This window comes from Rhinolophus sinicus, linkage group LG10, assembly GCF_036562045.2.
Source record: "Rhinolophus sinicus isolate RSC01 linkage group LG10, ASM3656204v1, whole genome shotgun sequence".
NCBI lineage: Eukaryota > Metazoa > Chordata > Mammalia > Chiroptera > Rhinolophidae > Rhinolophus > Rhinolophus sinicus.
Window position 1 is genome coordinate 30,502,190 of NC_133759.1, and position 17,859 is coordinate 30,520,048.

General features: G+C 44.8%; 1 protein-coding gene across 1 annotated transcript in view; it reads left to right on the top strand.

The window, feature by feature from the left end:
* The first annotated feature begins 9,311 nt into the window (after positions 1-9,311).
* Positions 9,312-17,859, top strand: part of SH3BP5 (SH3 domain binding protein 5) — a 63,821-nt gene continuing 55,273 nt past the window's right edge. Inside the window, exons 1-2 of the mRNA XM_019725974.2 lie at positions 9,312-9,943; positions 11,688-11,750. Coding sequence (XP_019581533.2) covers positions 9,806-9,943; positions 11,688-11,750 — 201 coding nt within the window. The 5' untranslated portion in view covers positions 9,312-9,805. The remainder of the gene's footprint in view (positions 9,944-11,687; positions 11,751-17,859) is intronic.

Sequence of the window (17,859 nt, forward strand, 5' to 3'; positions counted from 1 at the left end):
TAAATATCAAGTTTTGTGGGTTTAGCTTCAAAACATATCTCAAATTGACTCTACTCCATCTCCCCACACCACTTAGCTCAAGTGGTGACATTTCTCGCTAGGGCCCCTCTGGCAGCCTTCTAACTGGTGTTCCTACTCTCACTCTTGCCTTCATGGACACCCCATTTCTACATAGCAACCATGGTCATCTTGTAAACATATAGATCAGATTGTGCCTTTCCTCAGTGTAAATCCTTCTGATGGCGTCTCATCACATTTGTAATAAAATCCAAACTCTTTCTCATGGCTTCATCTCTGATTTGTGCCCAAGTCTCTCACCTCATTTTAACATCCGTCCTCCTTGTTCACTCTCTGGCCATTGCATGGGCTGTCTTGTTGGTCCCTCTTCAGGGTCTCTGGTATCCAGATCATTCTTTACTCCAGAGCATCACTGCCTGACTTCTTATCATCAAATTTCAGCTCAAAGGTCATATCCATAGAGGCCTTCTCCATCTCCCATTGAAGGCAGACCCTACCCTGCAGGCTTCTTTATTAGGTTCTCCTACTTTTTTTCTTCATAGCAATGATCAGTATTACTAACTGCAACTATTTTGCTCATTTATGTATTTAATTTTTTTCTGTCTTCCCTTAGACTAGAAACCCCAATGAGGGCAGGGATTTTGTCTAATTTGTTCATTGCTGTATCATCCTTGCCAGAGGCTGTCGCATAATAGATGCTCACTAAATATTTGTCAACCAAATTTTTTTTTTTAAATACAAGAAAATAACTTACTTTCCTAATTTTAAGTTTCGTTTTGCAGGGTAAAACCTTTTTTTTTTCATTATTTCATGTGAAATGTCAGGGTTTCCTTTATATGTGAATTTATTTATGTGGCCTTTTTTATACCAATTATCTTTGAACAATGAAGATCTCCTGGAGTCTTGTGTACTTCCTTCCCTGGCTAGACTAATAAACCCATGGAATAAAGAAGTGAAGGCAAGGCTGACATGATTTGTTCTTGCTTAACCCAAGCTGGGTCAGTGACCAATCATTTTTCTTCAAGGGCACAGAACTACCCTTTCCCTTTTAAAATCCATTCTAACATTGGGTCTGCAATCTGTTATGCTCACTGTTTTTTTTTGTTTTGTTTTTTGTTTTGTTTTTTTAATGGAACTCTTTTTTTTCTGTCTCTAAGATTCCAACACCATTTTAAATATCTGCAGCTTCTCTAAGACCACAGATAAACATCAAAAGTCTCTTTCCTGGGTTCTCTAAGTACTCTGGACTGTAATTCATCTGGCTCAAAGAGAGTTATGTTTAATTCAATTTGGGACACAAATAAAGGTTCTCATTAGGGGGTAGCAGCCACAGTGCAAGACAATTTGGCAGCACACTGATGTCACTGATTCACAGAATTAAGCAGATGCCTCGTTAATGAGGAGGCCCTGATCCCTTTCAAAGAACTGGCTTCTATAATTCCTTGGGTTCTGAAAACCAGCCATCTGGGGCCGGAAAGTACTATTGAAGGGTTTGAGGCCTACTTTAAAATTCTCTTCCATCTTGGCACATGCCATGATCCTTTGGGGTCTGTGAGAGGAAGACAGAGGAGCCATCTTCCCCTTGTCACTTTACCATGGGGTGCTGAGAAGTGGGGTGCAGCCTGCTGGTGTAAGCGGGTCTGCCAGCAGGGCTCTGAGGTTAACTGTCTTTCCTAAAGGGGTCATCTGTTCCTCATATCTCTGGACTCTTGCCAAGTATAAAGATCTGAATGTTCATGTCATAATGCCTGAGTTTTAGCTGCTGGCTCCAATTTATAAAGTGCCCGGTCAGCCAGACAACACATGCCCTCGGGTCTTATCCATCCAGTAGTACCCAGGTTACCACCTCTGGCCTAAGTCACCAGGTAACAATTATAGGTGGGCAGACAGGAGATGCTAACTGTCAATTTCTTCAGTCATTATGACCAGAATGGGATGTGAACACAGATTCATTTTCTTCTTAGTCCAAAAGAGCCGTTTCTATTTTATAGATGTTAACAAGCAGGTGCAAAGTTTTTTTAAAATCAGTGTTGCAGGAAATCTTCATTTGAATGGCATTGAAGTTTCACAGAAAAAGCCTGAACTTCACAATGAGTCATTGTGGTCTCATGTGGTCGTCATCTTAGGGCACTCAGGATGGTTGATATCTTAGGGCATAATTTTTGTGGGTGATTTTCTCCCTAAGTAGGAAGACACTATGACTTTGTCTTCTACATGTTTGGGACCCTCAAACTGGTACGTGGAATAGTACATGCATAGAGTAGGTGTTCAAAAATGTATTAATATTTCTGGCCACTTTCAACTTGCAAATTTCACTTTAAGAGACATTTAAAAACAAACAAACAAACAAACAAACAAACCACTTGTGTAAACTACTCGATTCCCTTTGTTCCCTGCAAAGACCAGGGAACAACCATGAATTAAAATTGTATGTGCCAGTAATTCTATAACGATCACTTTCTTTAACCTTCATAATGTGTCTGACAGGGAGACACAGGTGTTATTATCCTTTTACAGGTGTGGATACTGAGATTCAGAGAGAATAAACAACTTATACAAAGTCAGCTTACAAATGGTATAGCTGGGATTTAAACCCAGATCAAACGTAATTCCTGTCACTGTCATTTCCTGTGAGCCCCACCAAAAGAAGAGATTTGCACTGTATCTGTTTCCTAGAAGCCACCAAATGTCAGAAATGAAGCTGACATGATCTTCAAAGATTGGATAAGCTGTCACACACTTGCTAAGGCGGGAGTATACTGAGGCAAGAACGGCCTCGCAAAGAGTTTTGTTCAACGTTGGATAACCTGGATCCCTATTTTCAAATGCAACAGGCATTTGGGCTTTCAGGATTTTCCCATGCTCTAAAAACAAATTTATTATCTTCTCAACCTAAACTTCTATAGCGTAGATTCTAATTACTGGTGTCATCCAGTCACTCCAACTAGAAACTCTGCGATCATCTTTGATCCTTTTCCCTCCCTCCGATCTTATCAGTCACCAACACCCCCACAGTCTCCAGTTCTTTCCCATCTTTCTCCGCCTTGATTCATGGCTTTATCCTCACTCCCTGGAACATTTTAACAACCCCTCCCTCAGCCCCTCATGCCTGCACTTCCCATTTGATCCAGTTTAGATTCCATGGGCTATCAATAAAATCAAGGCCTCCTCCCCGCCCCCCAGTTACTGTTAAGTCCCTCACTCCTCTCCTTAGCTTTTGTAAGAACTTAGCATAATCTCAACCCTGGTTAAATCTCACATTCTTACTACATTTACCTGCACCCAGAAGCTGAGCTTGGGTAGGAAAAACCGCTCATCCTTGCTGACTGTTCTCAATGAATCTCAAAGCACAGTGGGTCCTCAGTGCAGCCTGGCAATTATAACATATTCCTTTGATCAACTCACTTCCCAACTCTCCTGGACAGGCGTTTGTCCAGCTCTGTCCTCTAACCTCCAGTGCCCCTCACTGCCCATTAGTCTCACTGGATGACCCTGCTCATGATTTCACTGAGAAAAAGAAGCAATCAGAAGAGGCATTCCTCATCCTCTCACTACTAGCTCATCAGCCTAACTGCTCTCCTGTGTCTGCCCTGCCCCCAGCTCCCGATGTCCCTTCAGTCAAGTTCCCGCACACTAGTGATGACATGATCACTCACTCAGAATAAAATCCAAACTCTTTACCCTAACCTGAAGGCCTTCCACGGCCTACTCACCTGCAGGTCTCTGGTTTCATCTCCCTGGCTCTCTCTCTGGCTCTCTCTGCCCTACCCATACTGATGTTACTTTCTCTCCAACACTTGGAGCACATTCCCACCTCAGGATCTTTGCACATGATGCTCTGTCGCTGGAGTGCTCTTCCCCCAAAGATATACATGGTTTGCTCTCTCATTTCTTGGCTCAAACTGCCTTTGCCATAACTACAGCGGCGCCTCCACACTTCGTCACTACTCATATCCTGGTTCGTTTTTGCCCTTAGCACTAATCACCCTGACATATTATTCATCTATTTGTTTATTGCCCATCACCTCCTACAAGAATGTAAGCTCCCTGACAGCAGGGCGTCTGTGTGTTTTGTTCCTAATGTACCCCTGATGTCTGGCACAGTGTCCAAAACATGTTAAGTGCTTGATAAATATTTGTTGTGTGAGTACGTGAACAGATGAATGAATGGCATCTCATAGCTACAGTCTATAGCCCAAAGTTCTTAGCCCGGCATTCAAGGCCCTTGAGGACCTGCTCCAAACCATCCTTTAGGCTTCATCCCTGCTCCTTCCACTTTCCACTGTCCTTTCCTGGGCCCCAAGTCCAGATGATCTCCCTCCTTGCTGTTCTAACAGGTCCATGCTCTCCATGATTTCATGTTATTTCCTCTGTGGTATGCCCTTCTTTCTTTCTTTGGCAAAACCTTCCTTCCTTGTTTGAGAAATTTTATTACTCAAGGTCCGGTATCAACTTCTCTGTAAAACCATCCCGACCCTTGCAGACACAACAGTGGGATGACTTCTGTGTTCCCACAGAGGCTAACATGGCGCTTTTCAGCTGCCAGGAAGGAATCTACTGCTCCCTTCATCCACGTTAATGGCTAGTACTCTCCCTCTCTCTGCCCTAAACTTAATCCAAGTTATCTGAGGTCAGCAGATCATCTCACTTCCTCTCATTCTTCCACTCCTGGGTTTTCATGTGTTTGGGGGAAAACAAGTTAGTCTTTTCACAAAAATGGCTGAAGAGCATTTTAGACACGGTGGCGACCCCTCTGTTCACCTACAGACAGGAAAGTGACATCCCTTGAGCATGGCAGGATTTTCTGTGAGTATTTATTAAACAAATTCAAATTTTTCTCCACAGCTACAGAAATAGAAACATCCCCAAATGCTCACCACTGCAAAGGGTGGACCAAATAAGGGGAAGGTCTCTGGGCCGGAGACCTGCTAACTTTATAGTTCAGGGAGGAGAGCGAGGCTTGGATTGTAAATGTGTAACATTAGTGACGAGGTAGGGTTACAAAAGGAAAGGTTGATTTTAATCCCATGAAAGAAACCAGAGCATGACAAATAAGGACCCAGTATAGAGGAATATGTAAACCCAGGCTCATACTGCCAGATACCTTTTTTCTCCTTCTTTCCAAATTTCACCCCGCTGTTTAAATGGACACCGGGACAGCCCAGAGGCTGTGATTTTCACCTGGCAAGATCTACAACGTAAGGAAGTAGTGGGCAGGGAATAAACACACATAGTGTATTTACCCCCAGTGTCCGGATTTAAACAAACTGCAAGGAGGTAGTAAAAATAAATCGACAGAGAGTGTGGCTTCTAAGCAAAGCAGTCCTCAAAGAAAGATTTTATTTTTTTCGTGAGTGTGGTTTTCTAGGCTCCATCAGCTCCAAGTGAAGGAGTTGTTTTAATCTAGTTGTGGAGGAGGTAGCTCACAGTGGCCCATGTCGGGATTGAACTGGCAACCTTGTTGTTAAGAGCACCGTGTTCTAACCAACTGAGCTAACCCGCCACCCCAGTCCTCAAGATTTTTAAGATGTCAGCCATCCCCCCTCACCGCCCACACTGCACAAAGTGATCAGGCCCCTGCCAAGAAATTGTGGCTTTGATACAGGTGTGCCTCTGCACCGCTGGGGCCCACCCAAAGCCTGGCAGGCAGAGATGGCACTCAGAAACCACATCACAGACAAAGCACTTAAATAGCTAACTGTTTCCTCCAAAGGAGCAACATTATAATTGGGTGATGAGTTCTTCATAGGAATTGACGAAATACAGATCCTAGGAAATAAACAAAGATAGGACACACGAGCAGCACCTTATCTAACCATTTCCTCAATCATTTAAAATTGTTAAAGTCTTTTAAAATGGGCAATAATGTACTGTGCCTGTAATACTCCACCAGTGTCCAACAAGGGTCTTGGGTGGGGGTACACACCTTTTGAATGAAGGAGGAAGTGGAATATTTAAATACAAATAAAAAAGGATAACAAACCTAGATCACACATGTCCTCTCAATCAGTCGTTCTCAAATTTTTTGGTTCAAATACTCCTTTATATTTTTAAAAAATGATTGGAGATGTCTGACAGCTGTTGTTTATGTGGTTATAACTACTGCTGTTACTGTATGGAATTTTTAAGACAACATTTTTTATTAATTCATCTAAAAATAACAATAAATCTATTTGATGTTAACATAAATATATTTCTTATGAAAAATAACAAGTTTCCAAAATGAGAAATAGTTTTCAAAACAAAACAAAGAGTGAGAAGAGCACTGTTTTACATTTTTGCAAAACTCTTTAACGTGTGGCTTAGTAGAAGACAACTAGATTCTCATATCGTCTGCATTCAATCTGTTTTGATATCACGTGTCTGCTGCTGGAAAACTCCCATGTATACATACTCGTGAGAGAATGAGGGTGAAAAAGGCAAATATTCTGTTAGTATTAGCATGAAAGTAGTTTTGATCTCAAGGGCATCCTGAAAGGTCTTGGAGACCTCCAGGGGTGTCCAGCCGACACTGTTAGAGCCACTGTTACAGATTGATAGGCTAGCTAAAATAAATATCAAGCATTTGCTTGGCTTACAAAGCATTTACATGGCTTGCCTTCTTGGTATGTGAAGCAGCAGAATTTATAAAATTGGCCCATTTCCTCCTCCCCGATGAACATGCTCTTGTATAATTTGGGGAATTTGTGAATATAATGGGAGAGTCACTGTGGGGACAGAGCCAGGAGTGCAGTTTCCAGGCTCTCGGCCTCACGTGGAAAGGTGCTGGCTCAGGTAGTAAATGGCCATTGACTGTGATTGGATGGCTATCAGCTATGGCTAGTTGGCCGTCAGCTGTAACCAGTGAGCCATTGGCTACTAATATAACTGCTGTGACTATGCTAACAGAAAATGGGGGCTAGCAAGAAGATGGTGGCTGGCATGCACGGATTACAGTTAGGACGGCGGGTTGCTGCCAGTGTGGCTCCTGCTTCCTGTGTCTCCAACCCAGCTGCCCGCAAGAATATAGTGGTATGACTCCCCTACCTATGGCTCCGTGGGTGTTCCTTTTTGGCCTCACCATGTCCTGCGTTCTTATGTGAGGAGTGGGAGTTGAGACCCCGCATGCCACCCTGCATGACAGTCACTTCCATGATAATAGGTTATGTATATGGCACAGTTGACTTTAAGAATGGGAGACTATTCTGGGTGGACCTAACCTAATCTAGCAAACTCTTAAAGGGATGGGCTCTTCTTGAATAATAGATTGAAATGTGAGATTTCATGTAATTGAACACCAGAAAAATTCTCCGTTGCTGGCTTTGAAGGTGGAGGGGCTCATGTGGCAAGAAATGCAGGCAGCCTCCGGCATCTTAGACTGGCCCTTGGCTGCTCGTCAGCAAGGAAACAGGGACGTTGGTCCTACAACCACAAGGAACTGAATTCAGCCAATAACCTGAATGAGCTTAAAAGGAGTTTTCCTTGGAGACTCCAGAAAGGAATGCAGCCTGGACACCCTGACATCCTTGTTGAGCCTGGATACCCTGAGCACCTAGTCATGCCATACCTGAACTTCAGAACCACGGAACTGTGAGGTGATGAATGAGTATTGTTTTAAGTTGCTAAATTTGTGGTAATTTGTTATACAGCAACAGAAAACTAATTCAGTATGTATTATTTTAAATTTATTTTTAAATTACACAAATAATCATAAATACATCCTCCTTGTAAGGAATAAAAACATCATTGAGAGATTAAAGTTTCCTTTGCCCTCCTGATCCCCATCATAACCAATCTTGAGCCCATTCCTATCCCCTTTTCCCAGGGGTATAAATATCCCCTTTGCTGGGTATGAATCCTTCCACCAGACTTTTTTCTATGCATTTCTATGCATATATATGTACCAACAGAAAATACACAGCACTGCTGTGGTTTATGTGTTTTCCTTATTTTAACTTTAGGACACTATTGGGATTAACGCTATAACTGGCCCAGGTCTCCTAAAAATAAAACAACAGAAGTCTAAATCGATGTTCTAGCACAGTTTCCCTATGTACTGTGGAGGCATTTGAACCACCCTTGCTCTTCGATCTTAGCATAAATAGAAATATATTTTAGAGGTTGTTGTTGAGGACGGGGTTTCCACCAGCTGACAAGCATTTAGAGTCAGGGCTGACTTCACGTTTCTGATTTTTGACGTCTCTCGCTCAGGTTATTCACAGCTAGGTTAGGATGAACCTGGTCAATTATGGGCTCAAATCCAAGCCACCAGGGAAACATTGGTGGCTCATGTATCCCAAAGTTCCCCTTAATGGCCATCTTGTCTCTGCCTTTGTCCACCACTGGAAAATCAGGGAACTTCAGAAGATTTTTTTGAAGAATTCCTGAGTCTCTCTTGATTTAAAGAACAATGAATAGGTGTGATCTTTTCAGAAACAAACCTATGGCATACACCTATATTACCTTCAGGAGACAGGATGAAATCTCCTTTGACAGTGGACCACAGCGCCAGTGTGGGCAGGGTGGTACCTTGCCCAAGGAATAACACCCCAACTTAGCTTCTGATGAAACTGTCAGAAGCAAGTTTTCCAAGGTGGCTTTAATGATAGGCTCTCAGAGAGAAGCTCTTTCTTCAAGCAAGTTTGTCCTCCACACTCAGAGCAGATGGGCCACAGCCTCTATGTAGAAAGTGTACACTTTCTGCATTTTTGTAATGAGGGAGACATTAGCAGTGGCCAGTGGCAATGTCGTTTCTGCTTTGCTAAGGTCACTTCACCTTGTGCTCCCCTGACATCACAGTAGCCCTGACATTTTATAACAGCACAGACATGCTGTTCTTTGGCCTTTTGTGATGTTGAGTTTGCCAGGAAAGCTCTGGCTACCCACTTGTTCTGGGTGGGCAGGAAACCTTACCAGTTCATAAATCCTTGGAGGGAGCGTGCCTATTAACAGGATCTACACTTACCACCTCCTTGAAAAGGCTGTGCCCACCCACCCACACCTCTGATCCATGGATTTTCCCTACCTCCTATCTATTCAGGTAGGACCATCCCACAACTATGAAAGCCCAGGTGTTTGGTATGGAACTCTGCTCAGTGGGATTCCTTTGGAAAAGGGAGCCATGCATGGAGCTGCGGCTGGTTCTCCTCTGTACTTTTGTGTCCATGTGAGCATGTTTCTGTTCCCTTTTCTGAGGAAATCTTCAAGTGAATACAATTCCCAAGGTTCACACAAGGGGAGAAACGTGCTTTGGGCAGTTACAGACAGGGGTTTGAGTGAGTCTTGAAACTGGTCCAGGGCCACTGAGTACAGGTTTCTAAAGGTGACTTCAGAGAATGGAAATACCCCAAACTTTCCTTCCATATAGTCAATTTGCCTTAGATGAGGAGGGAGGGAGAACAGTGCCCCAAAAGTGGGCGGCCAACGTTGGGTACTTTGTGATATATTCGGTCTGTTAAGTTAAAATGGGAGTGAGGGCTCTCCTATTTCGCCACGCTAGAGGTTTTCAGAGAGTTGGGTTTTTGTGACGAGACCTGGGTTTTGGGGAATAAGAGTCAGAACAGCAAGGAGGGTGGCCCCGGCGGGACGAGGGCGGAGCGGGCGCCGCTGCGCTGACGGCCGCGGCAGAAAGGGGGCGGCCGCTCCCATTTCCTCCTCTCCTCCTCGGCCGGAGCGGCTCCCTGGTGTCGGCTGCGGCTCCCAGACCGTGCCGAGCCGTGACCAGAGGGCTCCGGCCGAGCCTGGGGCGGCCGCCGAGCCTCCCAAACGTCCCGAAGCCCGCCGCGCTGTTCGCGTTCCGTCTGTGGGTATGGACGCGGCGCTGAAGCGGAGCCGCTCGGAGGAGCCGGCTGAGCTCCTGCAGTCGGCCCGGGACTTGGAGGAAGAGGAGGAAGAGGGGATGGAGCCGGAGCTGGAGGAGGAAGAAGAGGTGGACCCCCGGATTCAGGTAGGACGCGCGGGGGGCGCCCCGGATCCCGGCTTGGCGAGGGCCGCCGCGGAGATCGGCATCCACACTTACACCGCCTCGCAGCCCCCAGTGCCTGCGGTCCGGGGTGGGGGTGCTGGCGACGTAGGTCCGGGGGCCAGAAGAGAGGGGCTGAAGACTGTTTCACTGGGTTCATCGGGAGGCTGCGGTGCCCTCATGGATGCGGCCTGAATATATTACGGGGATCCCCCCGCAGACCGCGGCAGAATCTGGGGATCGCTGCAGCGTGCCCAGCGGTTGGGCGGATGTGCAACAAAGGGAAAAAGGGGGCGGGGGCGCCACGCGGGTATCCCGGGTACCCCGGGCAGGCTCGCCACACCGCGGGCATCGCACGGCCTCCTGGCCCTGGGAGGAGGGGTCGGCCGCCGGGTGGGCGCTGTCCGCCCCTGCAGCGTGGGCTGGCACTGGTGCCCTGGGTTCCGAGTCCTCACCTGGTGGAGGTGCCCGGCTTGAGCCATCTTTCCTCTCCTTTGATTGTAACCAAACTGAAGGGTTTTTTTCTTTATTTTCTTTTTGTCACTACTGATTCAACCCTCCACTTGGCCTCAAATGATTTAAAACCTAGCTTTTCCTTGTTTATGAGGTCGGGTGTGAACAGAAATCAGGAACAACTGATGCGCAAAGCTGACACGGGGAGAAGGCAAGGGGATTGGCCTGCACCTCTGCACCTCCATTTCTAAGGGAGATGATTCAAAAACAATTTCCAAGCCGAGATCTAGGGTTGACCGCTTAACCTTTTCACCCTCTAAGCAAAAAGCAGAAGTCCAAGACTCGTTTTTCTTACCTTCCCATAAATCATGCATACACACACAGACACACACACACACGTATGTGTGTGTACACAATATATATTGCTTTTAAGTATGCTTTCAATTCCTGGAACCTGCCCTAATTGGTTTTTCAGCGCACAGATCAATTAAAAGCTCATTTAATTCAGCTGTTGCAGTTTAAATGAATTGTTTTGGCAGATTGGCAAGATAAAGATCAGGTGGAAAAAAATCTTTGTATCAGAAATTTTATTAATCAGTTTGGACTAGTATCTTGTTTTGTTGGTACAGGAATTCTGTTAACAAGATCCTTTGTTTGCAGAGTAAAATGAGTTGACTTCATGATGGGTACTTTTTATAAAATTTTAGTCTGTAAATGTTTATTTAAAGGTAGTTTTTTTAAAGCTAGTGTTTTTGTTTATTTTTTTAAAAACACCTAGGGAGATTGAATAATTGGAAGTTTGAAAAGATTTTCATATCTTTACAAAAATACTCAACCACCAATGAGTTAATGCCAGTATTCTGCCCTTGATTTAAATCATTTCACTAGGTTTATACTTTTGGCTTGGCTTTGTTTCTGTTCTTTCCTGCAAAGTTCTTGCTGTAAGGCAGAAGGCACTATTTTGATATCATCAGCCCTTAAACGATTTGTAACAGGTGGGTTTACCTGAAGGCACAAACCTGGAATAAATATTTAACCTCCTAAGAAAATCCCTATGACCATATGACATTTTCAAAAGGGACACCATCAAGAAAAAGGTTTCAGAAATGCTGACATTCATTTCTCTTCTAGCCAAGGCTCAACTATTTTTCTTGCGAATACTGACACTTCCTTCTTCCCAAATTGTGCTGGAGTAGTTTTGCAGGTCATGGGCTGAGTCACTTGGAAACAAAAGACAAATCCCTTAAATCTTTTTTCTGCTTCTTTTCTTTGTTAGGGAGAACTGGAGAAGTTAAATCAATCCACGGATGACATCAACAGACGGGAGACTGAACTTGAGGTACTGGAGGCCAGGTTCCTGTTCTTGGTGAACTGGTGTCTGTCCTGCTGACACCAGAATGGTTAATTTTGTTTTAATAGTTGGAGGGTGATTGCTGGTGTCCCCTCCTCCAGTTGAGCAACAGCCTGCTGTCTGACAGAATAAACTATAAGGCTGAGCCCAGCTTGTGGGTGGAACACATGTGGATCCAATTTCACATGTTGTTTTTTATTATGGAAGCTCTGTGGGGCCAAAACCAAGGGCTTTACACAGGCCTAAGCCCTGAAGTTAATGTGTCTGTGGATAAGCTAAAAGAACTAAGGTGAAAATGAGCTGAACTCTTTAATGGAGAAGAATACATGAGGTCACAAAATCTCTTCAATATTTTAGGGCAGTTCCTCACATTGTACTTGGAAACATTGTGTGTTTGCTCAGACTTAAAACCATTTTTTTTTTTTTTTGACTCTCCTGCTCTAATAATTCACCCCCTTCTACTTCCCTGCTCATTTCTTTATTGTCTGCTTGTGTGTAGAATATAATTATCTTAATGGTAAGCAAAAGCTGTTTAGACTGGGAAGGGCTTTCCTGCTGGGAAGAATCTTGGGAGACAAAAGTTGATTTGAATTTCATGGGCATCTTCCAACCTGTGTGTAAACAGATTAGTATTCTTTACAGCTACCAATTAGTCCCCATTCCTTTTCAGTAGTGGTTGGTTTTACCATCAATCAGCAAATTTGAATATCCTCCGCATATGTCTGAGAGCCTGTGAATGACTGTCAGAGAGCTGCAGGAATGCAGGGAGCTGTTGAGAGGACCTGTTTCTGTAGCAGGAGAAATAGCAGGGAAGGCCAGTGGAAAGGGCAGGAAACATCTGGTCCCTAAGAGTGAGGATGCAGGAGATAGACATGTAACCTACCAGCAGTACACTGGCAACCTTGATTTCTGACTGCATGCCATGCAGAGGCTTCGGGGGGTACCAAATCTGGATGTGGGAGTGGGGATTAAAAGCTTGTTTTCTGAGCTTTGTGTGAAGGGTTATCGCCAACCCCTGTAGTCCGATTGTAGGTATCTGAACACTGGCTGCCCTGCTTTCCCAAGTGAAGTAAAATCTGCATGTTTACTTAAATTTTTTTCACTTATGATGAATCCAATCTCTTTGTTGGGCAATTGAAATCTCTCAGAATCTCAGATCTGTAATACATTAAACAACAACAAAAACTCTACCGTTTCTATAGGGATTTAGAGTTTACAAAGTGTTTTTACAAGGTTTATCTCATTCTCTCCTGTCAAAACAACCTAGAGTTGTGCTGTCCAGTGTCGCAGCCTCTGGCCACGTTTGGCTATTTGAATTCGGATTAAATTAATTAAAATTAAATAAGATTAAAAATTCAGTTCTTTAGTCACAGTAGCTATGTTTTAAGAGCTCAGTAGCTACTGTATTGGACAATGCAGAGAGCACTTCCGTTACTGTAGAGAGTTCTGGATAGCACAGGCCTGGAAAGTAGGGAAGGCTGGGACTACCCCTTCTCCAGGTAAGGACACGGAGGTACGTACAGCACCCTCATGGGTCAGTGACATGGCAGAGCCAGATCATTTTCCACATCCTCTCCAGTTCTCATATTCTGCCATCCCACATATTAAGACAAGTTGGAAATAGTCTTTTTTTCAAAGGACTGATTGATTTATTCATTCAGCGAATATTTGTATGCCTACTCTAAGCCAGCCACTGTTCTGGTACCGCTTACTTACTTTCTGAGGGTAAAATTGTTTCATCTGTTAAACTCTTTTTAGCCCTGATTTCCAAATCCCCTTTCTGAATACACTTAGGTATTTGTGTGTCACAGGAAGCCACAGGACAGGTGTTTCCTGCCTTGCTCTGGAGAGCACTTGGCAGTAACAAAGAGAGGTGGTCCGAGCAGGCCTATGTTGCTGGCTGACCTTTTCGTTATTATAACCAAGGTGGACTCAGGAATATAACTATGCAAGCTATGGAAGTAACTAAAAGTTCTCTAGTAGCCACCTTAAAGCAGAAAGAAACAGCTGAAATTAAATCTATTTTCATTTAACCCAGAATGTCCCAGATAGTAAAATTTTAACATGGACTCAATATAAAAATCATTGAGGTATTTTACAGCTATTTTTATATTAAGTCTTCAAAATCTTGTGCATATTTTACACCTGGAGCACATCTCAGTTTGGGCTGGCCACTCAGGAGCTGCATGTGGACGAGGCAGCCCGGGTCTCATGGGTGTTTCCTGTCAGTCTCACCAAGGAGCGTGGGATTTCACCTTCAGTGCAGGCTGTCTGGTGCTTGTCGTGCTGCTGCAGCTGGAGGAGAGGATGGGGTCTGTAAGTCTGTGGTGGGCTGTGTTCCTTCAGTGAAGCTCTGGGCACCCCCCCTGTGTCGGGTACTCTGGGCCACTGCAGACATCTAGGTGAACAAGATAAACACGGGTCTTACCCTTGGGGAGTTTACATTTGGGTTGGGGGTGAGGAGTGGAGAGGTGGCTGATAATTACTGATGTAATAACTACAGTGAAAGAGTGATGTGACAGAGGCTGTAGGAGAGGAGTCACCTGTAGACACCTGAGCAGAAGCCTGCAGAAGGAGAGAGTCCATGTGCAAAGAGGAGCAGATGGCGTGAGCAGTGGGGGTGGTGGAGCGGAGTGTGCCAAATGATGCGGGACAGGAAACAGAGCCATTTTAATATTCAGTTCATTCTCCTTATTCCTCGTAGTTGTTTTCTGTAAAGTCACTGTGAAGATGGAGTTAGCAAATGCCGAACCATAGCTCCCGGGGGGAGGTGTGAGCCTAACCCTATATTTAGGCGCTGGCAAGCCTTGTTTTGTCAGCTGATCAACACATAACCTTGTTTTGTGTGTGTTTCTGTTTAAAGACACCTTATTTGATATGTTTATTAATTCATTAATGATGAACTCACGGGCAACTGCACAATGGCTCATGCCTGGATGAAGCCTATTTAACACATGTGTGACCTCCGTAAGGCCTGTCACAGCCTTGTAGGGCTTAGGAACACTGAACAGCACATCAGCACTAGGCTTGGAGGCCACTTTAAATGGCAGAATCACCAACACAAAGCACAGAAGTGCAAACACCGTGGCACTAAATGAACCTTGTGAAGGGCACTTGGTTACTGTATAAGAGCTGAAACTAGAAGCCAGAGCGTCTCTTTACTTGACCACAGCTGGGAATGTGCCCGTTGGGTAACTCACAGTTTTTGCCACTCAGTTCACATCCACGAATGACTATAGAAGCGCCTTGAGTATTGATTTTTGAGTTCTGAATAAAATGTATCTGAAATAATGAGGATTGACAGATAATTTTGGAGCCTTTAGAGGAGGGCCTTTTGCTATCTGCATTTCCTTTCCCCTTTGCTTTTTGATTATGATGTGGCGTGTCCAGCACCCCTCCTGACTTTGACTCAGGTTAAAGTGAATGGGTGACCAGGGTTGGGGTGGCTGCTACTTTGCTCATTGAACATGGCAGAGTTGTCTCTGGGCAGCTGTAGGCCGAGGTGCAGGCCTGGATTTGCCTTTTGTATCCCATTCTGTGTTTCAGCTGTTTAAATTGGAGATTACCAAGAGGCCTCTGGATGCCAGCCACCTGTATGTCGTCAGTTGGAAGTCTGCCTCTTCCTGCAACCTTGCTTTGCCTCTGACCTTGTTTGAACAGGGCTATATCCCCTTTGCACTTTGATTTATATCAAGAGGGCCAGGCTTTTCAAGCTGTTGAAGGGAGTAACCTTTTAACCAGAGAGGCCCTTGGATATAAGCCTGCTGTTTCAGATTATTAAGAAAGTACATGTATTTTCCCACAGAAACATCCTTGAGTATTTATTGAGCACCTGCTGTGTGCTAAGGACAGTTCAAGATGATGACGAGAGAGCAGTGAAGAGAATGGACAGAACTCCCTGTCCTCCTGATGCTTACATTATGGAGAGAGAGGAAATGCAATAAACAATTAAAATACATAGGAGGTTACATGGTGGTATGTGCTAAGGAGAAAAGAAAGGCAGGAAGGGGCCTTGGCAGTGTGGGTATTTGCAGGTAAGAGGAGGGAGGGAAATGCAGTGTTACTTATAGTGGGTGGAGCATATCTGGAGAGAGTGAGCCTCTGGGCTATGTGGGGGAACAGCATTACAGCCAGAGGGAACAGCCAGTGCTAAGCTGAGAGTGGGGCCTGGCCTGGCTAAGAACCAGCAAGGGGGGAATGGTGTGCTGGGGGGTGGGGTGAGTGATGGATAGAGGAGGAAAGAAATAGGTTATTCCAGGTGTAACAGCCCTGCCAGGTGAGGCAATGTAAGGAAGTGTGCTGATGTAATTTTATAACGCATATTACATAGAGCTATCTTTTTTCAAATGTTTGTTCAAACAAAATGCAGTACAGAAAATTTCTAAATTTCATTGTAATCCAGATTTGCAATATTCCATGCCAATTGTTATTATTTTAACTGTGATGTGTAGTGTTTTCATTATTTCCCTTCCTTGCTCTGGAGGTGGCCCATTCTAGGGCACTGAAATGGTCAGAGAGAGAGGAGGAAGAGAAGGAGGAAGGACGCAGACCTAGTTATCCACATCTACAGCTTTTCTGGCTCAGAGTAATCAAAAGCTGCCTTTTCAGCCTACCCTGCCCCAGGGAGACAAAGTAGTTAGTTGTAAATGTTTGTGTCCTTTCTCTTACTTCTTGGGTGGGATGTTTTCTGGGCAGATTGTTAGAGCAGTTTGAAAAAGCATTTGCTTCTAGACATCTGTGATTCCCTGCACCCAGAATCTGCCTTTTCCTCCTTCCGGAAACCAGCAAACATTTTGTCTTAAAAAAAATAGTTTTGAGCTTGGAAACTCGGGGGTGGGGGTGAATTGGAAGCAGTCTGGCCTCTCTTTAATTAATTATTAGCGCAAATCAGGGGAAGAGGGAAATTCTTTTCTGAAAGGATTGTGTTGTCATACCTTAGCACTTTGTCCTTAAAGACAAGTGTGTGTCTGTGTGTGTGTGTGTGTGTGTGTGTGTGTATGTATGTATGTGTATATGTGTGTATGCATGCACATGAGGGAAAGGCCCTATAAGACTTGAGTTGTGTTTTGAAGAAAGCACTAGGGAATGTTTGGGGGGCTGGTGGAGTGAGGGGCTGGGTAACTGTTCCTTGAAGCTGGTACCAAATTCCAGGCTGGGTGGCAGGCTGCCTGGTCCGGGCTTCGAGGGGCCCTGACCTCTTTGTACCCAGGTGAGATCTGGTTCAAGTAAACATTGGCCTGAAAGCATTCATGTCACAACCACTGAGCCCCTCCTGTGGGCTGAGTCCTGTGTGGGGCCCGCAACTAAATCTCAGGTACGATCCCTGCCCTCGAGGAGCTTGCTGACTCCTGGATTCGAGCCTGTAGTTACAGAGTAAGAAGGCCATGCAGGACTCTTCAGGAAGCCGGGGAGGCCTTGTGGACTAGGGGGCGTCGGAATTGAGGCCTGGAGATCCAGGTCGTTGGGGAGAGTCAGTAAACATCCTGAGTAGCCTGGAGGTGGAGGAGGAAGAGAGCTGACAGTACGGACCTGCAGCTTGTGCAATGTGGGGAGAGAGAGGAGAGCACTGTGGTTATGCTTTGGCCATTGGTGGTAAAGACACACACTTGAGTCTTTACTGGGTGCCTCTGGGTGACTCGAGCTGGGGCACCAGCTGCTGTCCCTACAGCTCTGACCTGAAATTGGGCCATCAGAATGGAGGACTTGGGGCTTTCTATTTCAGCGATAGTCCACCCACACTGCTGCAGGGATGTCAAAGGGACAATAACTTTTGACCCAGCAATTGTACTCGTAAGAATTTATCCTAAGGGAATAACTGGGCAAGGAGGTAGGTCCGATAGTGTTCATTGCAGCATCGTTTAAAAATGTTGGGAAATTATAAATCTAAATGACTGTCAACAGGGGGTTTGTTACATACATGAATACAGTGCACGCGCCGTGGTTGATAGAATCTAGGCCTTATATTGATGACACAGCTTGTTATTAAGATAGAAAGACATCTAAATGGGAGAAAGCAGATGCCAAAAGAGCAAGTGGTATGGTGCTCTTCTTTAAAATATGTCTGTGTGCATAAAAATGCCTGGAAAAGATGACACAC